We start from the raw sequence: 26,857 nt of genomic DNA, 5'->3' as shown, positions 1-26,857 counted from the left end.
CATTTCTTTATTATTACCAATGTTTGTTACTTCAGTTCAGTTATTTTTATTAAAATAAGTACCTAATTAAATGATATTATTTTAAAATACTAATAATCATACTAAGGACAAATAATGATACGTGTTTAAGTCAAGTGGGGGCGGTCCCGTGGTACAATCGTCAAGGTACCGACTCAATAACATGCCCGTCATGGGTTCAAGCCTACAATGGACAGTGCCCCCCGTAGCAAGGATTGACTATCCGGCTACGTGGTAATGAATAAAGTCTCGAAAGGTGGTCTCATAGTATGTTTTTTTTTTTAACAAAATTTGAATATAACTTTTTGACAGGACAGGTGAAAACTTGACGCTCAAACAGGCTTTCTTGAGGCTTGACGAATACTCAAAACACTCTTAAAATCTTCATTCAGAAGCAGAAGCGATAAAAATCAGCCTTCTAAATTCATACATTGTGGGATAAGCCCACCTGCACCAATCGACATTTTTTTTCGTGGTACTTTGGCAAGTCCTGATAGTTGATTAAACGGATTATTCATAAAAAAATAACTATTATTAGTAAGTCAATAAACCAAAAATTAATCAAAATTTCGTTATAGCGAAATAAAAATGGACTAGAATATAAATGTTTCGTTATTTTTTAATGAACAAATTTTGTACGAAACACTTATTAAAATCTTTTACTACACGATCAAAGCGATTGTGGGTCACGATAGTCTAATTGTTCGACAACATCCTAAATATGCCTCTACGCGCACATACAAGAGCTACAATTAACTAAGCCGTAGCCGGGCAGATTCAATGCTCTGGTTGCGTTTGCACTATGATGCACGCCAGGGAAGTGCATCGTACGCGGGCGGTGTAAGTAGGAGTGGCAAACTTGCAAACGATTGCATTCACCCCTTGGTGGGTGCGGTTGGTTGTCTTCTTCACTCGCAGAAGCATACATCGGTTCGCCCCTGCAATGCACACCATGCTCCCTGGACGGTGCTTATTAACAGTAAAAGACGCCGAAGATAAATCGTAAGGCGAATGAATGTGATTACCTACGCTGCCGATTACTCCTGCAAGCACTAGGCAACCTACCATCGCCACCGCCACCGTCGTCGCTACGTGATCTTGAACCGTTGACATCGTGGGACCTGGTCAATGGGAGCCGACGATGACCACTTCACTTACAACACCGGAAATACGCATTGATGCGCGCGCCATCGTCGGTCCGGTCCGGGCAGCGCATGTTCCCATAGGGCACAGGGATGGTGTGGCTTAGCGAGATCCATTAGCCATCTAGCTGAGATGGCAAAGGTCTATCTGGGACCTGGGACGGGAACGGATCGGGATGGATGCATCGGCGCAGAGGGAGGGCGGGGTCAGGTGAAATACTTTTTTTGCATTCCTAGTTGGCTTGGTGAAGCGATGGATATGAACAGGAGCAAACTGACCCATGACGAGATGCCGCCGTGCGCCGCAATCGACCACACCAAACCGCTGGCTCTGTGCCGTCCACGTTTATGCGCTTTGTAGCAGCCACTGGCTGGTTGACCACATAATTGCATTCCGTAGGTAACAATCTCGCTTAAGTTCACCATCATCTTGTGTGTATGTGTTCGCGCCTGGTCTTACCTTTTTTCCCCTGTCCACTCGAGTTCCTTCTTCTCTGTTCGCTTCACTCTATTAATCCTTTGCTTGCTTGATGTCTCGACATCGTTCTGTCTTTTGAGCTTTGTTTTACAATTTGTGGTACTTGACCGCAAACCTTGCCTTGCGCTGTATGTCTTATTTAAGCGAGATGATTTTTTTTCTTCTTTCGGTTATGTTTTACATTAAACGACAATGGGGGCATGACCTGAGAGCTATAAACTTCGTGTGGATGGATATCGTTTGTTCAATAAAGCAATCTAACACTGCGTGGTGTGAAATTGTATAACATTATTAACGCGTGTCAAAAAACGATTTTCACAGTAGTCAATGTTGAAGCCTTAAATCATTCGATTTTTAGTTCGAAGTTTTAGTTTGGAAGATCTTGTTGTTAGGATCATCTTTTTTTTACTTGATTTATAAAATCACCCCTGATCCAGACAATTGCAGTCACATATTACAAACATGTTTTATAGCAGAATTCAGCGGAATTGTCAGGTTGATAAAGCTATTGTATTGTTAGATATTTTGTGTTTGATAAAAAAAAAACAATTTAAACAATTACACACATATCAGCATTTACATCATTTGGCCGACCCCTACAACATTCTGTCTATCTTAATTTTGTCTTTTTATGTCCTACCATTTATTTTTATTTCTAATTTGTACGATGAAAAGAGGATCCATTCCACATGCAAATAATACCAAAAGGGTGAATTTTGCTGAACTCCTCGTTCCTCATATTGACGATAACATGCGGGCCTTATACAAACCTTGTTAGCACTATGCTACCTGGAAGTCAATCAGTCCTGGCCACAAGGAGTTTCCGGATTGAAAACGAACCCCTGCCCTGCCTTGTAAGATCCAGTGCATCTATCGAATAGATTATGCCTTCGCTATGATATTAAGCATGGGAACGAACACTTACATGTAGCGAAACGCTTATTTTACAGATAAATATCCATTACAAACAGCTGAAGTGAGTACTATACGATTGACTCTGTTATAAATAAATAAACAAGCAAACTTAATGATACAGATATTCTTTATACAACGTGGATAAATTGGTTCCACTATCCACTACTATACTCAAATTACTTCTATACTGCAATTACTACTAATTTTAAAGAGGGTAAAAATTCATGAACAACAGAGCTTTAAAACATATTTCAGTCTATTTGATCCAAAAAGAATTCAATTCTGTTACGATTACAGGGGATTTTCAGGGGTTCGCTTTATTTTGGGACACTGTCCTGACACTTAAGTTTTTCCTATAAAAAGTGAACTTTATATGTAGGGATTTAAACTGTACAGTACCCTTTTCGAACAAACACATTTGAAATTCCTATTGGGTTCACAATAGGCATCTATTATGATAAGATTGTGTATGATAAATAGATGGTCGACGAATGGTCGATGCTGGGACTTGTATGCTGATACTATTAATTTTCCAGCTCATATTAATCCGTAGCAGCTTTCGCCTACTTAAACATAGATATGCATGTACATATTTCAAAACATGTCTTAACTGAAGTAGCACTAACCACCCTCTGTGCCAAACGGGCTAAACATTTCAACCACCAAATGTTGGCACCGTTCCGCTTAGTTCTTATATTCCAACTTGATCTGGCTGACATTTCAGCGTTGTAATCGATGGTTTATAAACCAACTTCAAACAAGTATCGACCATGCCCGGTCGTTCTGTGTATGCAAGCGACGTGTCGGAGCAGGTCCACAAAGTGATACGCGTGCTGGAGCGATCGAGCTTGCGATCTCGCTGTGTTCTCGCTGAAGCCGGGCGCAAGCAACCGGCTCAGAACAAGGCAAAGGAGACCGACTGGTCGCGAATACCTTCACCTTCATAGTCACCTAAGATGCGAAGAGTACGATACACCCCAGGTATGACCGTGACTTGTAGATATTATATTGACTTCGCCGTACTACCGTGCTGCACACAGTGCTTCTGTTTTTGACGTACTTTTATTTCCCTGTCCTCCGTCCCGCATCATTCTGCTCTGGTCGAAATCCGGGCCAGGGGCGACCCTAGTTCCGTCACTAAAACACTCCGCGCCGTTGTTGCCTGCCTGTCGCTTGTTTGGTCGTTTTTTTTTTGGTTCGCCCCTCTTCATGTGCACCACCAACCCATTTCGCGAACTGCTCTCATTTCGGGCTCTCGCCTTCGATCTGCTAGCTTGATTTACGTTCTTTTTCGTGCCCGCCACTCCACCACTTACGGTTGCCCTTCTCGTTCACAGTTGTTTGCACATAAGGTGGGTGGTTTGGGGCGCGAGTTTGCCCGTTTGCTGCCCGAGACTGCCCAAAGACAACGAGACCCGGAAATCGAACTTTTAAGCGGAAAAAATTGACCTTTTAATTAGATTGTCCATTCCGCAATCGCTCGCCAACGCCGTGCGTCTGTGTGCGACCAGTTGGCCTGGGGCTTCTGTTCCCTTCCCTAGCCGCGTCTCCGTGCTGCTCATTGACCGTGCACTCTCGTGCGCAAATGATCACCTTTAAACTAACGTCGCTCAACGGCGACGAACAGGGTTTGGTAAATGAGTCCGGACGGACGGCGGGGACGATGGTCGTTACCGGCAAGACTTCTGTGCGAGTTCTTGCACAGATGAAAGTGGATTCTGGTTGGCATTTCTATATTTATTGGCAGTCTTATGGGTGTCGTCGTGTGCAGGTAGTTTGATTGGTGGAAAAACGTAAACGATAGAATTGTTGATGCCTTTGTCTGGTAGGGGATGATATGAGGGAAAAATGGTGATACAGAATTTTATGAGATCGCGTAGCGGCAAAGATTTAGCCCCATACAATTGAACAAAACTGTAAAATAATTGTTCCACAGTTATAAATTGAGGGGACAATCAATGTTCCGTTTAAACATTTACATTTTTATTTTCAGCTCAAATACTCTTGATACAAATGCTCCTGATATTGTTTTTTATAATTTAATAGCTAATTAACTCTTCATGTCTTAAAAGCTGAAAAGATATTTCTACTCGGAAAGCCCTTTGCCAACGGAGATCATCAAGCAGCTTCTATTTTTTACCAATGTTTTGACCGATCGGATAGGTCACAATTGGAACATGGAGCAAAAAATCAACAAGTTTAGGGATCGGTGCTTTCGTTCTACGCCTTTAACGTCGGCACCGTCATCATCATCATCATCATCATCATCATCTTTTCCGTCGTTGTCGTCGTCGTTGTCGGCGTAGTATAACCGCAAGGCATGTTAGCTCTAGCCGTCTCACAGTTTGTTGAGCTCGTTCTCCCGTACCAGAGACCTGAGCGATCTTCAACCTTTCGACCTACACAAACACCTCCGTAGCAGGGCAACAACATTCCACTTATTCTGCTTCTTCTCGCATCGCGTCCAACCCGGGTGCCGCGACTTTCGGCTTTTCGGATCTTTTCCCTTTTGCTACGGTCCTACTAGGAAGTACGGTTGACCTGATCGTGGGGACCCAAGGGATTGTGCTGAGGAAAGGGTGCGCCCGAACGGCAAGTGGGTTTTGCTTTACCGGCGGGTGTCATTTCGGCGGGTGAGCGGGACCACGCAAAAGGCACAAACTCGGGGTTGCGAAACGGTTCGCGGGTTCACAGTGCGCCAGTGTTGCGTTGCGCGTCGCTGGCAAATCGCAGAACGAAACCATTTCTTTGCCTTTTTTCTGGTGATGCTGGTTTTTGCCGCTCCTTCAAATAGAATCTATATTTAAAATAGGTTACTCATAAAAACCGACCAACTCAACCGACCCGTCGACCGCTCTGCCGACCTGGTACGACCGCGCACAGCTTGAACTGTGCGAGTGACCCTCCCCTGATGGGGTGAGGCCAATTTCTCCTCCCCACATCCGTGCTCCGTGCTGCCATATGACTGGCGACACAATCTGGCCGGGTGACCGCAACTTTGGCGTCTAATTGTATGACGTGATATCTGCTCGATTCGTAAATCTGCTGATGGTGCGCGATTCTGCCACTGGCAAAGCAACTCGTAATCGATTTTGGTTTTTCTGTTATACTTCAAAGCATTTCAACAAACAACTGTGTTCATGCAACCAGTTGGGTTACGTGAACCTGAGCTTGCAATAATCGATACTTCTTGGCCTTGAAATATTGTTGAAAATATAAATGTAATACTCTGTAAAATACTGTGTTCAATACTTACATACTTATCCGGCGCTACAACTGCTTGGCGGTCTTGCCCTGTCTCAGTAGTATCCGAAAACGCTCACGGTCTCACGCCATGTTATGGCTATGGATTAACAAAAAACTGAAGTAACGAAAATAAATACTTCTTTGTATTTTCTAACTCAATTAATAATTCATTAAGATATTTAAATTAATTTAGATTGCTAACAACGTATATAATCGTTTTAATTTAGTGAAATTTAATATCTATGTTACTTTTATTTATAGCTTCATTGCACTCTGTACTATGTTACAATGTTGAAAAATAGAAAAAAAATATTAATAGTAAATAAAAAATTAGCTTACCATTTCCATCCTCCCGACTCAAACGCTAGGCCAAGCTAAGATAAGAAGCAAAGCTACGAAAGAATATGGGAAATAAAATCAACCCATCCTAGCTGTTTGTGTACGGCTAGAATGTAGAAATAATTAACATAATTAACACCAACGTCCAGCGATCGAAAAGTGATTTGCTCGTAAACTCGTCCCAGCGCAAGATCGCGGGCCAAACTTACACTACACTAGACCTGTGGCAGTGTCAGTGTATGTGCGCGAACGGGCGGTATCATCCGCCCAGAGGGAGAGCTATGGGGCCGTCTCGAGACGGTAACATTTGGCCCGAAAAGTTCACCACCGGTAAATGTTTGCACATGGCATTTGGCATCGCAGGGCACCAACCACCGGTGCTGCCCACCGCGCGCTCTTCACCGATCGATCCCATCTGCTCGCGGTGCTAAATGCCGTACACTCAATCCAACGAGCCGACTCTCTGGCCCGGTGTGTTTGCGAGAGAGCGTCAACGCTTCAATGATTTTTACAATTCGCAACAACTTCTCTTGCCTTCTAATGCATTCAATCGCGGCTCCGAAAGAAAGGCACCGATTCTCTCATCACAGGGCGCACAGTACGTTCGGGGTCTGAAAACGTGATTGCGTTTCCAAAACATTGCCACTGCCATTACTGTGCCAACTTTTACCTCAGTCCCTTGTTTTCGGGGACCGGGAATACAAAAAGTTCACACAAATACACAACAAAGAATTACATGAATTGACATTTTTGAAGTGTATATTGGTCTGACTCGTCTGGTCTGACTGGTCTGCTCATAGCACGCTTGCTGATATCTGCTTTTTAATTTGGATACAGTACAACTAATACATTAATAAATAATGTCGATCACAACACGGATCACACCGCTCTAGATCTGATCAATATTGTGAAATTCTCACCCGGGAATAATGCAGCAAAAAGCTGTTTAAAATTCATCACATCCAACCCCGACGTAGAAGAGAATGAATGGAAATAAACCTCAAAAGGATGGGGCAATTGCCAAAGGACTCCTCGCTGATAGCCCCATGGGCTAAGCTTGTAAACAAATCAAGAGAGTGAATTAAATCCGGTGCGCCACGTGAGACACTTAGTGTGTGTGTGTTTTTTTTTCTTCCTAACCTCGTTCGACACCGTTTCGATGCGATGAGAAAGAGTGGAGATGAACCGCCACGGCCCACCACGCGGAAGAGAAGATAACTCGCAGTATAAACTCGCCGCTGGCTTAAGCTTAGCCGCGCGAGAGCGAGAGCCAGCGCCTGCAAAGCGAAACAGAGCAACGGAGAGAAAGATAAGGCCTGCTACGAGCGAACGCGAGAGCTGAGAACGCGAGCGCGGTGAACGCGAGCAAAAGGCACCAGAGGCCGAGAAAAACAAAGCAATCGCGCGCTTTGGAACCGTTTCCATCGTGGCAAGTGAATCAATTGCGTGCGGCTAGCGAAAGACGGAAGGGCACGTTCTGTGTGTTGCCTCCGCCAGGTTCCCGGTTTTTTCTTTCTTTCTTTTGATTCGGCGTGCGTTCGTTTGTCGTCGCAGTGTGGACCGCGAGGTATCCGGCCGTTCTTTCAATTCCCCTGCTCGTGGCCATCCTGGAGTTCTGGACTATTAGGAGGTTGGAAGATGATCAGTGAATCCATCAGTGCGACTGTGCGACATCTTTGATTCAATCCATTCTATATTGCACGTGTTCGATGACTATCTGCTAACGTCCGTCTGCGTTACGCAAAATGCGCAAGTAAGTGATTGAGTGTGTGAAGGGTTTGGGCGTCTTATCTACAAATCGTTCCCAGTGTATACCGAAGTGTGAAGTGCTAAAGAACGTGTGTTGCTGGTGCATAATTAGTGCTATCAAGTGTTGTCCTCGGTTCCTTCAAACCAGAAGAAACAGTAACAGTGCAATCGACACTGGATGGCTTTGCGTCCTTCTGTGTGGTGTATGGGAAAAGGTGTCAAGACGTGCTGATAACACGCTGTATGGGTGTGTGTTTGTGCGTGTGTGTTCGTACCGCAAACACGTGTAAAGTTATCAAGGCGAGTATGTTTTGAAAGCTGCGACGAGCGGGTGTGCATGAAGACATCATCATCCGGTGTTAGAATTGATTGAAGAGACATCGCGAAACAAACCAAAAAGTTACCCATTTACGAGGTGAGAATACGTTTGCGATATTTATGCCATTAGAATTGTTTGTCTGCGATCACGAGAGCACATGATCGTTTCGTTTGTGTGAGCGTTGCCATGCGTCGAACAGCAGGCCGCGGCCCACCACGGGGAGATGTATATGACGTTTGTGTTGCGCGGGAGGTTCCGTCAACCGAGAAGGGGTTGTGAAATATCTGAGTATTTGTATGTTTATGTGTGTGTATGTGTGTGTATTTGTGTGTATTTGTACGAGGAAGGGAGGCAGAGCTCACCGTAACGTGACCTTTTGTGCTTCGGAACGAACCCGCGGTCTGCCCTCGCCGGTTGAGCACGATTAGCCGCACCGTTGCGCTCGTGGGGTGGACAAGGAAACACCATCGCCACCAGTGAGAGAGTCCGGTGGGGGGCAACAGCAGCAACACAGCCGTACGCTCCGGTTTTTATTTATGAGCTTGAAATATTTCTAATGACAATTATTATTCCGTCCGAAGCTCGCGCGGCCTGCTGTCCGCCCGCGTGCGCGCTCCCGGACGCCCCCGTTCTGCCGCTGCTGCTGCTTCTTCCGGAGATGATCTTCCAACGTCCAATTGTCAATTCACGATCACCACGATCCGCGGGCCCGCGGTACGCGTTCTGGCGCGTTGGACGAATGTTTCTGTATTTGTTGTTTATTTACTTCTCGCAGCTCGTTCGCTCTCTCGGCGGTATGGCCGACTGGCTGGCTCTCCACTGGCACTCGCACCCTGGCACGGCGACACCTTCCCGTTGCGTGTTTCGAGGCGCATTCTTCGTGTTCATGGGGGTGGGGAGGGGTGTTTTTTGTGTTCTTCGTTTGTCCCTTCCAACCCCCTTCCTCTTCAAATCCGGCATAATGCGTCGCGGCGCAGTGCCTGAAGTTCTAAAGTTCTAAAGCGAAACCGATCCTACCCGATTCCGTTTCAACGTTCACCTTCACCTCCTGCTGGCCGAAAACCGTGGAGTAGCGCCCATATGCTCTGTGTACGGTGAGGGCCGGTTTGACATTCTTGGCTTGAACTACTTGAAATGTCAAATCATTAATAGAGAGACTTAAATGTTATTCTGCAACGGCGGCTGCCGCGAGCGATCATACGGGCGTTCGGGGGAACGGGGGGAAGCTTGAGAGGGTGGTGGGTATGATACAGAAACCTGTGCAAATCTGTTCCGCGTGCCCTGCTTTTTGAACCTTAATCACTCGCTCTCAGCCTGCCGGGTGATCGGGAGATCAGCATTGATTGATTTGCTCGAAACCTGCGGCTATAGCGTTGACGTGTAGTGGTCGTTAAAAAGTACTGGTCGGCGCTACCTTAAAGGCGCTGTCAAAATTTACCATCGGCATTACTACTCCTACAGTCTGGTGAATTTTACATCTTCGTACGACATTTCCTGCAATTTAGTTTTTGGCAAACAATCATGCAATCATTCTATTTGCAAAGATGTATAACATCAGCTATAGTCCCAATTGTTGGACGCCACAGCTGGTGGTATTTTTCCCATGAAGGGGTCATGTTACGGTCATTGGATTTCGTCACAGACCGATGATCGACCAATAATGGGTTCCATATTGATACGAATTTCATGTCTAAGGGATAAGATTTTCGTTAAATAGTCAAAGTGAATGATTTATTGGAGGGATAGTCTAGCGATAACGATTTTACAACAAAATAGACGTTTTTGTGTGTGTGTAAATAAAGTATTTCAGCTCGGAAGATGTTGAATTAAATCAAATTCAATCTACACATTTCAATAATTACTCAAGGTTTCACAGTTAAATTTTTTTGGGTGGCATGTTTTGAAGGCACACGCTACATTTTTCTTTGGAGTATTCTCTCGAGGAAACTATTACCAACACACTGCGTAAGTACAGTAGTTCTTGTGTTTGCACCAACGTGTTTTATTTTCATCCTGATAATTTGCCAAGGTCAACTCAACCGGCTGAGGAAACGACATCACAAGGTGTAGTCATTTTTAGCGCCCGCTCAATATCGATAACTTTCCCGAATACTTGTCCAATTTGTCCGACGGAGACAGGTCGTTGGGATAGCGTGTTGAATTGATACAACCGCGACCGGATGTGGCCGGCTAAGGTGGACTTGGTGGTGTGCATTAACAAAAAAGCATGACGAGACAATACAAAATGTAAGTGCAACAGGGTGCGTGCAAGTAATGGTGAGCCGAGTTGGTACCGCGTGTTGGAGTTGTACAAAAAAGGCAAACGGTTGAACTAAACGAACTCGCGTGGCGGGGTAAGCTAAAGGGCACCGGGGACGTATGGATCTTTAACGAATGAATGGAAGATTCTGGCGGGGTTGGCCCGGTTGGACGCGCGTGGAGAAAGAAGCAAATCATTATGAAGAAAGGTGTCATAAAGAAGCGAAGAACCGGGGAAGAAGCGACGCCTCAAATGGGCGTACGGCCGACGGTTTGTACATGGCTGTGGCATGAGGGAAGTGCGGCAGTGCCCGGGAGCACCGGGAGGGCCTGTGCACGGGGAAGGAAAAGTTCATGAGTCAACAGACAAGTGAACCCAGGTGACTCTTTGGTGACCGTCCGAGGGGTGAGTGAGCCCGCCTCGGTTAGAACTGCGCAGAACGCAGCGAATTGAGCGCGTTGGCTTCACTTCGCTGTGGTCGCGCATACCACGACATCGTCGCCGCGGTCGTTTACCACCGACACGTCAGTGTGTGCGCATTGGTTAGTATTTGGACGGCGTCTTTAAGTGTATGTATCTGGGGTGCTGTGCGCCGCCGGCCGATGACGATTAAGGTGACGATGAGGTGGACCACGACGACGGCGACGACGACGACGACGACGACAACTGCGCGAAGATGACTCTCACGACCTACGCGGTCAAAGTGTGGACACAGCCGCCACCGCACCATTCTCCCGCCGCCGGGTTCGGCCAGAACGATGGAACGAATTGAGCGCGATCGTCAAACTCATCGGCCGTTGTTTCGTTCCGCGCGATTTCCAACACAACGCGCGCGCCATGCGTCTGGAACGAAGGGGATAGGGGACGTCTGCGAAGGGAGGCTACCGGGTTGGACCGGTAGAGAGTGGTGCGTTTGAAACAGTCAGTTCGAATGTCGAATTCTCTCGCTCTGCGTCCGACGTCGGGAGCGTTAATCTACGCCATCAAGAATGAGCAAGCAGCGAACGACCGGAAAGGTTGTGACATTCTTACGACTTTAAAGGTACAGCGTCAGCACACGATATAGAAAAACAATCTCGCGGGGGGTTTTCGATGCCATTAATACATATTAGCACGAGCTGGCCGTGTGGTCCGCGATCGTGCACGGTCGATTAATCAAACGCGCCGAAAGTGACGTGCGACAAAGATGTTCGACTTTTGGGCAATCATGCTGCCGTGCCAAGCCCGCGGTACTTGTGGCCACCGCCGTTTTGTAGGGTTAGAAAGTTTAGTGCACGCTAATACAACCACTTCGCGCTGAGGGTGAATCTGCCGCGGGTTGGTTGGTCCACCGCAAAAGTATGTATGACAGAGAGAGAGAGAGCGTTTGCATTATCTCCTGCCATTTGATGCACTTTGCCACGGGTTGCCCTTTTGGGTTCCTGTTTATGTGCGCTGCACACATACGCTGTGTCTCGTAGCGACAAGCATCACGCGAGCTAGGGCACCGTCGATGTCAAGATTCCTCCGCCAGACCCGGGCCACGCTTCGGGGGCGATGCAATAATGGACTTTGCGACACACATACATAAGACGGGCGTAAGCGAAAGGGGAAACCAAGCGGGACAGCGGTAGGCACGTTAGAAACTGTGTGCTATCTCCTTCGCGCGCTCCTGTTATTTTAGTCACGGGGGTCATGCTCTCGCCCCGATGGGCCACAGTAGCAGAGGCGATCGGTATGAGCATACACATGTATTCCAGCCTCCAGCCGCAGGCACGGCAACGAGCAATCGAAGTGTACGCTTGATCGCCCGACCTTTGACCACTAACCGAAGGAGGAGAGCTCGATTTCGCTAAATGGTTATGGTTGCCCACGGCACAAAAGCAATTGGCAGTATTTGTGCAATGTGTAACAGTACGCCAGCAACAAAGTTTAGCAAAACTACACTTCTACTTCTGGGCAGATGGGAAATGGCGAATGGGCAAATTACTGTATTAATCTATGCTCGTACTAGATGCTCCTCTCAACTATGACGTTCTGTGGCAAGGTAACAGTGAGAAACTGGGTCACCGATAAACAAACAAAAAAACTCGCTTTGGAGCAGCCAACCAGGATCCGATAACGCACTTTGCTCCGGTCTATTATGGTACACCCAGGTCCAGATAATAAACGGAGGAGACTTATCACGCAGCGCCGATTGTTGCAGCGTGGACAGGTGCACGATGGACCTCACGTATTGTCCTCACGCACCTCCACTCTCCCAGCTCTCCAGTGCAGCCATGATATTTCATGGCCAAACTGGGGAGACGCGACATGGGACCAACCCTATTGAGAAGAGATAACTTGATGGGTGTCACTCTCCGTTCCATCCGCTCATTCTTATCACACTCTAGCTGTCTTGTTCCGTAGGGGTTGGCCAGTTTAATGGGGGAGTTAGTTTGCAGAAAGTGTTGTGGTTGAATATTCTAGCGTGTTGCAGTACGACTCAACAGAATGCTGTTAAAATGGCAAAGAAATGCATGTTTTTTGTCAATTTCCTTCAAAATAAAATATTCCCCAAAATCAATACAAACAGTTGTAGTACCTCCCTGTAATGGTTGGATACAAAGCTAACATCTCGTAGTCCTAGGGACGGAACACATCGGAGAAAAATGAACCATCACCTCTATTCCATATTCGCCTCGAATCAGCGCTAGTCTTTCATTGTTGTCTTCCTTTCCTTATCGTTTCAGAACGTTCGTGGAGCCGTGAATCACCGTCGGCACGGCCACACGGGAAAAACATTCGTCTTCGGTAAAGGCGTGAAGTAGCAGCGATAAGTCGCGACAAGTAGTGGTAATAAACATACTGTGCCTTGCGCGTCGGCGGTTTGAACCGCGACTTGAGCAAAACGAATACCAAGCCGCGCAAAAGGGGTGTAATATCTCCCGCAGGTCATAACCGCGCAGTGCAGTGGTAGCAGTGGAGTGTGTTGGTGACCGACAGGGATAGGGCTAATGTGTGTAGGTTGAATGCGGGCGTGACAGAGAGAACAGAACCTTCGGACGACCACGAGTGTGCTCGAAGAGACAGGGTAGTATCACCTCTAGCGAAATTGATGTGCTGTTTGCGGTCGCGTACTTACACGATTGGGCAAGCGATTGCCCTGCGTCGATTGATTTCCGAGGGCTTGCAAAAAATAATAATAATAATAAAAGTGTCGAACACATATTGGAGCAAACATATCGGAGCGGAAATCTAGTGCTGGTGTGATTTTGTTTGCAGCACGCGTAAATTGTCGGTTGTAATGTGTATTTGTGCGGCGGATACGCTTCCAAAAAGCTTCGAATAATTTAACCTTTTGCGAGCCATCGACGGGTATTTCATTCCGATGAGTAATAGCATGAGCTACGCGATACTAATTGCCAAGGTTTGAAATTTGTCAAAAGTGTCACGTATCAGGTCGCCTGACGGACACTTACCGACCGCGTGGCGTAAGCTTCGCCCCCAAACGCTCAGTCTAATCGCGCCGAGGTGTGTAGTTTTTAGCGTTACGGCGTTGACGGTGTGCGCGATCGGGCAGTGTATTGGTTGTGTCTGTGTGATATCTAACTCTAAGCGACCGATTGTGAAATCTACGTGCGTACGAGGGTGTGTCTGTGTGAGTACCAGTGTGCGAGTGTGTGAGAGTGCCCGCCGAGGGCTCAGACGGCAGTACGGCCGGTGAAGTGTCGCGTGTTCGTGGTCGTTATCTCTGGGGCTAGTTTTGCCATTGACCGTCCTAGTGCGCCCTAACCTCTACCCTTCCTTGGTCGGTGACTCCCACCCCGAAGGGTTGACGAAGGGTGGTGTGTGAGGTGCTGTTGTTAAGGGACGGGCGGTTTATTTAGGGGAACGGTCGCACAGGGCTATCCCGCTATCGGCAGCAATGAACGATCGCGATTGTCGCCGTGAATGAGATCATGAGGGAAGTGGACACTTCGGAAACATCCGTCGTATGGCCTGCATGGTGTTACTCAGGTAAGTTCGATAAGCGAATCATTGGGCTGAGGATGGGTTGGGATTGGATTGGGGGGAGGGGGACACAGTGTAGAAATCAACATGTAACACACGCGCGCCTATATACATGCCCGATAAAACCAGTACCTGGAAAGTTTACCCTCGGTCGGCGTTTCAAACTAATCCCGGATTGAAACTATTTCGAGCGTTTAAAGTAATTCTATCCTCTTACAATTAGCCTCCGAATGTCAAACGGCTGTTATCGTAGTTCGTTTTGTTGAATTTTTTAAACATTTTTCCTAAACTCACCTGCAAGATATTTAAAACTTGTAAGGATTCAACACGTTGGCGGCGTTATTGGTAGGGTTTTTTCGTTTCTTTTCTGAAAGTCGGTGTCATCGTCCAATCGTGGAAACATTCGTCATAGAAATAGTAAAATGTGAAAACAAATAAAAATTGCGTACACTTCAACCACATGCCAAGTTCGTCCGTCCCGCAGGTGTATTACTGTGACGTCCTAGTTTTGGGGGCTCCCGATGCTCAATTTAATTACCTTTGCGGCCGCAAAGTTTTCCCATTTTCCTACTATTTTGGTCAAGCGTGAGAGGATTTCACGGCGCGCTGAGCGTTGCTTGTGTGTGTGGGGAAGTTATGTTTGGATTTCCTTGCCGCACTGCACGAGATTCCTTGCGAGGGCTGCTTTTCAATAAGAGCCGACGCGTATAAGACTTCAAACTGTAATACCGCAGCTTAGATGCAACGTGTGTCAGCCATGTGTTGGCGTCTGTGGTGTGACCAGTGTGGCGCAGTGAAAGGCATTCTGTCGGAAATTAAGCTGCGGAAAGCATTCCTGGAAGCTAGCGTGACATAAGCTAACGATTAGTGCAGGTCAAAGATCACAAGCAAAATGGGATCATTTGTGTTGCTTTTTTCCAGTGTATTGTATACCAAGCACACTTTTTACATAACGGTATTGTTCTGTACAAATACCCAAATGCCTTTCCTAGAGTAATCTATATTTCGTAGGATTATTTCCTCTTTGTATGAAACGTTCAGTGCTGACGTTTGACAGTAGTAGTTCGACTGTTGATAAATCAGTAAGCCTGACCGGTGTAGGTATCCACATGCATTCAAATGGTGTGAAATTTTCCGATAAGGTCACGGCCCAAAGCGGTATGCAGATTTGCATACGACATAACAAAGGTCAAACTCGTTTGTGTCATTGGGGTGATTTCGTTTGACATAATCCAGGATAGATAGCACGGAATGGTAACCTTTACCCATGTGCTATAAGTTGGCCAGTTTGGTTCGTTTGAATTTTATTGGTTACACAAACTGCTTTATAAAAGTCCTTTAATATTTCGCAGGTTGACAAAAAACAGCTACAGCTAAGTTTTCTGTGCCGAAAAAATAAATCATTGTAATCGTGTAAAGTTGCCTTCAACGTGATGCTGGTATACGTTTTCACTTGAATTTATACATTTTTTGCAGTAAGTAGTCATCAGTCATGCCAGGCTGCTGGTGTGTGCCTTTATTGCGCTTGGTTGTGCGACTCGGTCAGGTCACATTTATTGACATTTGGAACGCTGCTGTTCGTTTGAAGGAAGGTACCGCCATTTAACAACGATGCTCCCGCGAGTTAACCTCTCGGTGTGTCCATGAGCCGGTGTCTTGCGCTTCGCTGCTTTAGGATGGTCGCTGAACATGGGTCACGATTTGCAAAAGCAATTACAATTACTTGCCCCTCGCCCTGCGTCTGATGACCACAAAACCTGGTCACCCTGGTTGGAGTTGCAGCTCGTGCAATCCTAAAGTTTTGCTCCAAATAAAGCTACTGAAGACGAGCAGCATCCTCGACATTAGTCTCAGCGTAGATACAAGACAAGTGAAGATAGCAACATTTGTTTGCGTGCTCGTTTGTTGATGTGGGAAAATATCAATTTTGGTGATTTTGCGAATTAGCTTATTTTGCAGAGAAATTGTATGTGCTGTTGGATATTAATATTATTACGTAGTACAGTTCATTAGCGCGACGGTCAAATGTTCCGTTTCGTAGTTAATGACCGTCTACTATCTTATCTCGAACATATCGACTAAGAAGATAAACAAAAATTTTGCTTATTACTACTATACTATTTTGTAAAATGCAAAGGTAAGATAAACAAAATAAGTTATTTGTCAACTTATCATTACCAGACTTGTTGTGAAAATTGTATATCATTCTACAGTGATATACAATTGATGGATTAAGCATGTACGGAAAAGACTCGCTTATGATGATAAATGCATAAATATCAGATTCTGATTCGGTGCTCCCATGGAAAAGATGACAGAAAAGGGCAGAAAATGATCATAAATGGATAAAATTAAAGCCTTTTGTTATAGTGCCACCGAGATGCTTCCGAATAACTGTACCATGTGCTCAAAAATACGAATAATGTCTTGATATTGTGCCCATGTATCTCGTGCTCTCAACGTTTGCTTTAGCATACACACCATTGTCATGGCTCATTTGTTCGCGGGCTTTCTTTTTAACGTACCAATATGGTGGTACATAATAAAAATATCTTTTCTCATTATTGATTGGACCGGCTTTCGTGGCGCTACATTTGGATGGATCCCGTTTGTTTTGAAAAAATCTGTCCCACCGTTCGCGAGCCACATGTTGCCGATAGGACGATGCCGGTCGATATCGGCTGGGGTAGCGGGAATGTTGGTTCACCTGTTTACTGCGGTGATATCTGTGCCGTGCGTGATTAGCCCAGGGTAGCATTCCGGTCTGATGCTAAGCGTTACCATACGTGTCATAAAAAAGCGTCCCGGTCAAACTTTCTTCCAAAATACTCACGCTACCCGCTAGTCGATGGGAGCAATCGGACGAAGGACTCGCAGAGGAAAATGGTGTGAACCACCGTTTTTTTTTAATCAAAGATCCAACCAATTGAAACGAGATCAACAAAGCTCGTCAGAAATAATAAGCGACAATAAAAAAGAATACCCTTTATCTGAATCGGCTGTCTGATGATCATGTCCGTTTTGTTGCGGGATCTTTCCCGAAGCGGTACCCAGCGTTGAAACCGCAATCGTTTAGGAGAGGATTCGCTCGCTGGTAAGCAGCAGAAGCGGCAGGAAATCGGGAAAATTGAAATGAAACAAACTTGACACTGGTTTTGGGGCAATTGGACTGCGGCCCGGCACTGTGATCCAATCGACTGACGAAAAGGCGACAAACAAGTTCGAACGTAACGTGTGGTAATAAAATCACAGCTCGATCGATCGTCTGCGGGTCGATGCTCAGAACGACGCCATCGTTCGAGGCGATTCTGGTGCGCTGGAGCCTAATTTAAGATCGCATTCTTTTTTTACGATTTAAATGTTTTCATCTGGGGCGACTTCCTCAACCTGTTAGTCAGTGTTCAGTAGAAGGGTGCTAGAGTACCACCGATAGGTGTTTTTGTATGTTCACCAAAAGATAAAACAGCTAACCATAAGATGCATATGAGCAAGATGTTTGAAGCGATCAAGATCGTTTTATTACACGGCCTGATCTCGACAAAAGGGCGATTTTGTATAACAAAAAGGCGTAGAGGAGGACAGTTGATTGTAAATCTTGTCGCTGTGGGAATCCCAACCAATTATAGCGGCGTATCAAGGCAGAAGGGATGCTTCTTTAGGAATGGTTTAAAAATTAGAATGAGAATAGCTTACGCTGAAAGTAGTTTCGGTTTAAATTTGGAAATTTCGCTCTTCAACCTACGAGACAGAGATGTTGAAAGGTCAGTTTAATAACGCCCATAGGCCAAATTCAGCTCTTAATCCCACCGTTGTTCTGAGACCGGTTCCGTTTATCTTCGTAGCAAAACGAACACCACTGGCTGGTTTTGAGCGGTGTTTCACTGTTACCCGACAGGTCGAGAAATGACTGTTTTTATGGTTTGGGGGCACTAGGGTCCAAGGATCACCTTGGTCCCGACATGAATATGAAACAGCGCTTAACATTCTGGACACTGGATCAATCGCTCAAGCAAACAAGCTTCATACACTTCATGATTGAAAAGTGATCGCGAACGGACGACTCTCTGCGTTCGGTGGAATGTGCTCTGGATTAAATTGAAGCCAAACAACAATAACAACAACAAACTCATTAAAGAATGCGTCATTAACCAAACCAGACCGGGGGAGGCGATCTTTAAAAGTTTTTATTTTTCTCGTTCGGTCTCGCTCCTCGTTCGATGAGGACGAATGCATCTGCACAAAATGACCGAGTAAAAAGCACGACATTCACACATTTAGTAAGCATGTTGGTTTGCTCCTGTCCCTTTTTGCACGGCGACACTGTAACGCTGTCCTGTTGTTTTATTTTCGGTTGTTGTCATCCAACAGGAATCGTGAGATTCCTTTTACTTTTCTTCTCCTGAAAGCATTGAGGGTTACGTCAATTGGACGAAGGGCAAAAGTGAATGTTGTTTGGCTGTTGGCGACTTGGCACCTTCGTCGACAAAGGTTCACCCGGGATCGAACCAGGGCTGGGAAGGGGCGTCCTTTCTGACGGAGGATATTAAATTATAATTCGGATATGGTTTGCAAATTGGCTGATTAATTGCTTGATGCAGTGTCTGATACACTCTACCCATGTGTGATCGATAACGATAAATTTTATGACAATACTCCATACCTTTGCACCAGAAACAAACAAGTCAGTAAAAAACAACACATAGCTACGAAACTGCAATTTATATCAGATGCGTTTGTTTTGTTCCTGCTAATCCAAGTAATTGTGTCGAGCGTAAAACAAACATTAGTAGTGAAAGGATCAACAATATGAGCGTGAAACAATGAATCTGAAAAGAAAATGTGTGAAGTAATGCTGGAAATTCGAGCACTAAAGATGATTAAATACCCATAAGACTGGCAATGTCAAACTGTCAGATAACAGTGACAGCGTTGCTCGTCATACATCTAAATTTAAGGTCCGCAAGATTGTGAAAGATGATGATGATGTTCGGAATGCTGCCAAAATGCCCGACGCAAGCTTCGAGATTCATCATAAGTTGTTGTAAAAGTTTCTTGTTCTCGTTATGGCACTTCCCTCCATTCGTGGAGCCGGGCCAACCCGCTATCCTTAAATTAATGAGGGAGCATTAAAACTGGAGTGTGATCAAGCGCTGCGCAGTAAAGGGTCTCTTTCATTACAATTGCCAAGAGGTTAAGAATGTCGAGCGGGGAGTGAATGAGACTCGCCAGTTGCTATAGTTTCATCGATAATAATGCGAGAAGTAAAACTAAAATCAGAGAAAAGTGCGCTTGAGCGAGACTGGAGACACCTTTCGCCGTATCGGGGCTGGGTGGAATAAAACGGGCAAAAACAAAAGTAATTTGAAGGTTTCGGCAAAAGCAAAAAAGATGTAGTAACGCGCATACTGGCAGATTACAAAACCAGCTAGACGGTGAAAGGTGCATCCCTGCTCACCCCTCGACCGCAGGGGTCCCGGGGTGAGATGGAGATGAAAAGTGCAACTGCATCCGCGAACAACAAAACGACGATTCCACGAAAGTAAGCGGGCGCCCCGAAACGCCTTGTTCCAGATCGCTGGCAGACTTTTGGTAAAAGTCACGTACAGCCGGAGATTGAAAAACAAGAACGTAAAAACAACTTCACACATACATGATCTTGACAAAAAAAATCACATTCATCGAAACAAGAAAGGATCGCCCGACGACTCACCCACTGAAATGGAAAATCCCGGGAACGGAAGCATCAAAGCGCTGCTGGTGCGGGTTCAGGTTTGTTCTGTGGTAATTCGTAACAAAACTGACTTTACCACAAAACGGGTGTCCGTTTTATTGCTCCATTCTCGTCCCTTTTTGCTGCAGTGCACAGGAGATTGTGCAACGTTAGCACCGTTCCTTGACCATTCGGCTTGAACTATCCTTGTGCTTTTGGGGCGAGCTGAACGAAGCTGAACCCAGCGGTAGTAAGATGCCTCAGTGCAGCCTTCTTTTCGGCAGGTGAAATAACCGCCAAGAGAAAGGAACTCGATCAGCACAAGGTGTGGATATCCAGCTCACGAATATAGAACGTATCAAGCGAAGGGCAGGAGAAAGGAGACCCTCCTGGAAGAGTGAGTGGTGGTCCCGGGAGGGGGGGGGGGTGTAGAAAAGACGATCCGGTGCAGGGTTGCGGCAGACAGGGTGGGATACGGTTCCCTTGAACCGAAAACTACTTTTCACTGGCCAAATACGCCAAATCATCCAGTTTGCTCGCGTTCCGAACGGCGGCACAATCGACCACCAATGCAGAAGCGCCTTTCGAATGTCCTGCTCGCCTATCGCTTGGGCAGTATGCGCAAGCACGGGGAGAAGGTTGTGCCGATCCCAAACGGGGACAGGATTGTTGCTGATGTGATGAGGCCGATGGCAGGACACACTGGTCCGGCGGACAGTTGGAAAGGAAATGACACGTTTTGCGCAACGGCGAAGAGAAAGGAACCCAAACTTGATACTTTTGCTGGCGGAATGATGACGCCTTAAGTTTTGTCCGAGCTGATGACCCGTGATCGACGGATCGGCGATCGTCGGTAAATTTGCTGCGGAAGGTCAGAATGTTTCGCAATTCCATAAAATATATCTTTCTTGAATGGGCTGACATATTTATAAACGAGTTGGAGTTAACATAATGTAAATATATTCAAAACCATATTCATAAACATGCAATTACATGATATACAAAGTTGATGATTCACATAATAATTTTATTAAAATTGACAAGTTTGGTAAAAGATATTTGTTACTTTCATAACTTTAACTTTTATATATTACAATGGCAAAGCATGTTCAATTATACATAAAAGACTGGCATCAACGAACGAAGTATTCTAATACCGTTTGAAGGAACAACTTTCGTTTCTAATAAACCAAATCGCATTCGTTAGGGTCGAAGGTACAAAAGATCTTTTTTCGGCTTGATTCGATTGCAGTAGTGGTATTGTAAATTGATCGAGAGAATAACACGAAAAAGCATAAATCGCAAATTTCTACCGGCCATTGCACTAGCCTATGCTGTATGCAAAAGAAGAGAAAAAAACAATAGTTGTTCGGCACAGTGCGGCAGTAACCTTTCGTCAAGGGGTTTTGTGTGAGAAACGGTTCGCATCCCGATAAACACACCGCCGGCTTCATAAGCCCATACAAAAAAGGCCGCCAGCAGGGATAGATGGAAGGAGAAAATACAAATAAAAAAACAAACACTAAGACGAAATAAATGCCTCAATGGAAATAGAAGGAAAATAGAAAGAAACAGAAAGAGGAAACATGAAACTTAATTTTATAATTAAATTGTTTCGCTCGTATTAGAAAATTAGGTATTCCGATGCGGTTCGATATAACTGTACCAGTTTTGTGGCGGGTTGATTTACTTTCATTTTTTACTGTTTCTACTTGGTATTTGGTTTGCAGGTTGAAAATAAAACAAACCCAACTCGCGGCCTGTGGCACGGTGAGCAAGAATAGGGCATTTGTGGGAACACTAGTTCGTCTGATGGGAGGAAGAATGCTTCTGTTTCTTGAAAGATGTAAACACAAACTGTATTAGAATTGTTTTACGTACTTGCTGTCGTTAGACTCAACTTCACTGGGAAATCATATAATCTCATGCCAATCAGTGTGCAGAGATCGTGAATGTAATGACATAAAATGGGCTTGATTTTTATTGACTGGATAATAGGGGCATTGATTTTACGAGATCTACTCGATATTTCCGGTAAGATGTTTCACTCACATGATCATCGAATGGAGCACTAGCAACCTGAAAGACCGTAACTGATCAACAGGGTGACTTATTTGTTCTGACAGCCTAGTGCAATCGGACACTGATTGGATGTATAGGGACGCGAAGGCTATTTCACAATGCAAAGAATTGAGCGGAACGTGCAAAAACAAACGCAAAGATTAAGCTGATGATCTTGCGCTACGTTTCCAGCAGCATCCCAGTTAGTGCCACAATTAATCTAAAGAACTGGCCGTTTCCCGTTGGGACTGTTGGCAAACAAACATGGGTTTTCTCTTTGCTAGCACGGTAGGCGTTTAACGTTGGGCAGATGACTCCACCTCAAATCAACGCCGGTGGCATCGGGCCGAACGCGAGCTCATAGCGTGAAAGCTCGATTTGTAAGATTTGTTGTTCGCTGTCGGCTACGCAGCACTCCTGAATACATTCAATTGGCCAAAATTGCGTTTCAGCAGGTTCCTCACAGTTGGGCGGGTAGAAGCTGCTGCTTTTCCATTGGCAGCTATTACGGATATTGAGTGGCGTTGTTGCTCACACTCTCGCGGTAAAGGGTTTTCCGTTGGGTTCCCCGGAGCTTTCGCGGCAGTCGGGTGTTGTGCTTGCTCAGCTAGCCAGCCGGTGCTGCGTTTGGCCACGGAAGGAAATTAATTGAAAAATTGATTAAAACATTTGCCGTCATCTGCACTGGCAAGCTGTTTGAGTAGCCGATAATGGTTGTTCCGATTTCAATGTGAACTGTACCGGGTCTTGGGAGCAATTTGTCCATCTGGACAGAGACGATGGGAACGTAGCATATACGGCGATCGCTAAAGTATTGCTCGATTACTTTGAGTATATGAAAAATCAACGTTGCCAAAAGAAAATACCCTCGAGCATGTACCCTGAACTTCAAATGAAATAGAAAAAAATCATGCTGCTGGCAGATGACTGTACGGAAATGGTTATTTTCGTTGATATTGGTGAGAATATTAGAATGAGAAATGAGAAGAATTAGAATGAGAAATTGCTTTGATTGTCTTTGCTTTGTTTACTTGAAGCTATTTATGTGAAAAGTAGGAAAAATATAAATTCCTTACAAATATTTCATCAGAAGATGTGGAATAATCCTGTAAACTTGTGTAAATAGCCATCCTTTCCGGTACTGATGATTTGTAGCAGAACAACAAAAACAAGGGCGATTTTTACGAGAAACTAATTACATAGGATATAGAATAAACAGTTATAGGCAACAAAGAGTTACGGCTACCTTCGGGAGAAATCAATCGTAGAACCGGCGATTGGAGTGTAACAGGTGTTTAGCCTTGTAAATTTCGAACCTGGTGATGTACTGCCCGTACCGTTGCAAGCTTCCGGAGAAAAGAGATATTCTGACCTCTTGGAAGATAATGAGCAAATAAGGCAAGCAAAATCCTCATTAAATGTAAAGTGTTGAAAGCATGATTACCTGCTGTGCGCCTCCTCCCTACACAGCGAACTACATGCGTTTGGATTGTTTCGCTATCTTTTCCTCATGAAAACAAGGTGTTTAGGGAAATTTCATAATTGCCTTAAAGCATTTGTCTGAATAGGCTTGAAGCGTTGGAATAGATGAAAGTTCTTTCAACATCCAGTGTGTGTGTTTGGGTGAGCTTTTGATAGATGCATGACGAGATCGATTTAAAATGAGATCTTTCCCTGAACCGTTAAAAATGCATTTTTTATACATACTTTGAAGTAAAAATGCAATAAACTTTTTAATTGGACAAAACATTATGAAACAATCAACGTCTCGGCAGTTGAATCGCATTGCAAAGAGAAAAAGGTTTCTGCGCCAAACGACGTGTGCTGGAATAGGGTAATGCTTCTAAAACGTTCCTTCTTTGACTCTGGTGTTGACTCTGGTTCGTGTTGCAACGACGCGTTCGAAGCACTACCGAGCAAACGCCCTTCTTCCGTGGCGGATCATCGTTCGGATGATCATGATGATCATGATAATGATAAATATGTTATTATGTGCCTACCTTTTATCATAGAAGCGTTCGCGTTGAGCATGCTGCATGGCTGTTGGGAAGGCAAGAAGCACCAAACGTTGCATTTCTTGTGCTCTCTTCCGATTCTCTGGTTTCCTTTCCTTTTTGGTTTTTCTTTTCAAGCGCAAGAAAACCTGCACACTCATTGATTGCCACCGAAAGGCAGCGCGGCGGATGGTGGAAACGGCGACCGTCAGCTGAATCGCAATATTGCGCTGATCGTAACTGTTTATGATCTATTGATACATGATTCTACTGATTCATATCTTTGATGCAAATGTAATCGTTTATCCGGACGGAAGAGATTGGGCAGACTGTCGGTTGTATTTTCCTACTTCTTAAAGTTTGCTACTCGGATGGCTTTTGCAGGTCTTTTTGGGCTATCATGAGAGAGATACATTATGTGGTGACTTTTATCGTTGATTGATGTGATACGTCTGCTAAAAAATCTATTCACCAATCTAAAGGTGTATGCACATTCCAGTAGTCTCAGAAATGATTGCTGCGACATTTTAAATATTTATAGTAAATTTCTGACGTATTTGAAAGTAAACTTTCACTATTTTCTAGTAATCACGAGTTTAATAACAAAGTCTTTTGGTTTATTATGTGACGCAAATGACCCGATCGGGGGCCAATATTGCAGCCAATGTGGTGGAAGTCAGCTGTGCGGACGATCGATAAGCTGTAGACAAGAAGCGAGGCAAGCAAAGGCGCGGGACAGGCAAGCGAAACAAGGCTCAAGAGAATTGGTGTATGTGCCCTGGTTCAGGCGTGCACATGAAGGAAGCATTGATCACCTCGGTCAAACGGCAGCAACAGCAGCGGCACCATTGTCTCTATCACAGAAGCCCGCCTACATCTTCTACACTTGGTGCTAACGCAAGAACCGCGCGGCTAGTGCAGAAGCAACGACTAACCGTTTTGTTACAGATCCCTAGAGGCAAACTGTATCATTTTTTTACGATCGAAGGCTGGATTGCTCGACAGCGCACGAGCATGGCAATAGCTTTTCCAGCGGGCGCAACATGATTTCCCGATGCTTCCTCCGTGTTGTTCGCGTCCAAGGCGGAAGAACGGCTGACCAAGTGCAGCGAGAGACCGGCGAGTAACGATTTGACTGCTGGAGGGTGTAATTTATTATTTAATGTGCCGCGTGCGCGCGCTCACACTCCCGGCTTTATGTCCAGATGATCGCGTTGCAATCCAGCAGCCACACCATAACGAGAAGCTCCGGTGCTCAATGTGCAGAAGGTCCTTAGCTCCGCATGGTGTGGAGGTCGGTTTTGCCGCGGTCTGCAGATTTTCAACCCGCGTGCACAGCACAGTCATCGATAGAAGGAGGTGGGAGGAGGGGAGGGTAGGAGAAGAGTTACCACGGCAAGGGCCATTCTGCAGCCCGGGGCCGAAGATCAACGATTGACGAAGTTGCGACTGGGCAGAATTTACAGTATAGGGGCTTTACGTTGGGTCGTGGCGTCGTTCGATGAAAGGAGCGGAGAGAATGTACCATACTGTGCCGCAATGTCGGCGTCGATCGGTGGCAGCAGTAGGCTCGTGGAATTGAATTGAAATAATTTTGATTAATTGCTGATTCAGCGAAATGCAATTAACGATAAATACGGTAGGGAAAGGTGGAATTATTGACCTTTAGGTGCCTCTCGTCAGGACGCCGATGTGATGTAGTGTACAAAGTGTGTGTGTGTATGTGTGTCTATACATTTGAGGTACCGAGACAGTGTGAGGGAGACAGATAAACGAGGAACATTAAACAAGAAGAGAGAATGAGATGTAAAGAGTGTCGAGATGTTGGCAAGTGATCTTACAAACACTCGCAGCCGCGCTGCTATGCACATTGCCATCCATCCAAACATGACCGTCCTTGCGACGATAGAAAGGCAGTAGCGGAGTGGTGATCGATACCGGAAGAATGGAAAAGTGCAGCTGTACAAGTGGGAGCGGGTGGGGGGAACATTCGATGCATCATCTATTGGTATTTACGGAACCGTTAGAGTAAAGGGCTTCAAGCGGTTGCAGTGAGAAAAGTGCATGGTGGCATTCTTCTTACGTTCAGCGAGACGATTGATGGACGACGATGAACGAACGTTTTGTTCGTTGGTTCGCTTGGCGGATAAATCGCTGCAGGGGCATTGATTGGTTCCGGCGAAGGAGAAATGGCTAGGTCGTTTGTCGCGGGAAAATTGGCTTTGTGGTGTCGCATTGTCGCTAGCCCCTGGAAGGGTGGCTTTGCAGTTGAAGTTGGCAAATTGTTCGCCTCTATCGTGAGATTTTGTTCGACGTTTATACAGTTACTGTGTTTAGCTAGACACTATGTATAGCTATGTGAGAAAATCAGAATAAGACGATTTGTTATTATTGTCATCTAGAAATCTGTTCGTAAATATGTGGATAGTACTTTGAAAATGTTTCGTTGAATAAGCAAGGAACGGTTTATTTGAGACATTAGTTTAAAACGACTCAATAAAATATTATAAAAGTTTTGCAAAAAAACTTGGATAAAACTGAGAAGTGTAAGTTTCAATGTTAAACCTATAGTGAAACATAATCAATTAATCAAATCCCTCCCGTGACGAAAATTGCCATATCGTTTTCATTTGCTGGGGGAGCATAATTTTTCG

At 45.3% G+C, this 26,857-nt stretch overlaps 1 protein-coding gene and 1 long non-coding RNA gene across 4 annotated transcripts in view; one reads left to right on the top strand and one right to left on the bottom strand.

Annotated features, from left to right (window-relative positions):
- Window positions 1-4,514: 4,514 nt before the first annotated feature.
- Window positions 4,515-6,245, bottom strand: LOC120902928. Its single transcript, XR_005739509.1, has 3 exons — window positions 6,139-6,245; window positions 5,398-5,914; window positions 4,515-5,337 (listed from the first exon to the last, which is right to left on the bottom strand). It is a non-coding gene; the product is annotated as an uncharacterized LOC120902928 (long non-coding RNA).
- Window positions 6,246-7,569: 1,324 nt separating this feature from the next.
- The window catches only part of LOC120900750 (homeobox protein 5), a 51,106-nt gene continuing 31,818 nt past the window's right edge, over window positions 7,570-26,857 (top strand). For 2 of the 3 annotated variants that reach the window (XM_040308176.1, XM_040308174.1), the window contains exons 1-2: window positions 7,570-8,302; window positions 13,178-14,444. In XM_040308176.1, coding sequence (XP_040164110.1) covers window positions 14,387-14,444 — 58 coding nt within the window. In that variant the 5' untranslated portion in view covers window positions 7,570-8,302; window positions 13,178-14,386. The remainder of the gene's footprint in view (window positions 8,303-13,177; window positions 14,445-26,857) is intronic. The other variant, XM_040308175.1, reaches the window with a different exon arrangement.

The sequence above is a fragment of the Anopheles arabiensis genome, chromosome 3 (genome assembly GCF_016920715.1).
Source record: "Anopheles arabiensis isolate DONGOLA chromosome 3, AaraD3, whole genome shotgun sequence".
NCBI classification, from domain to species: domain Eukaryota; kingdom Metazoa; phylum Arthropoda; class Insecta; order Diptera; family Culicidae; genus Anopheles; species Anopheles arabiensis.
Note: the sequence above shows the minus strand (reverse complement) of the source record. Positions and strands in the feature narration are given on the sequence as shown.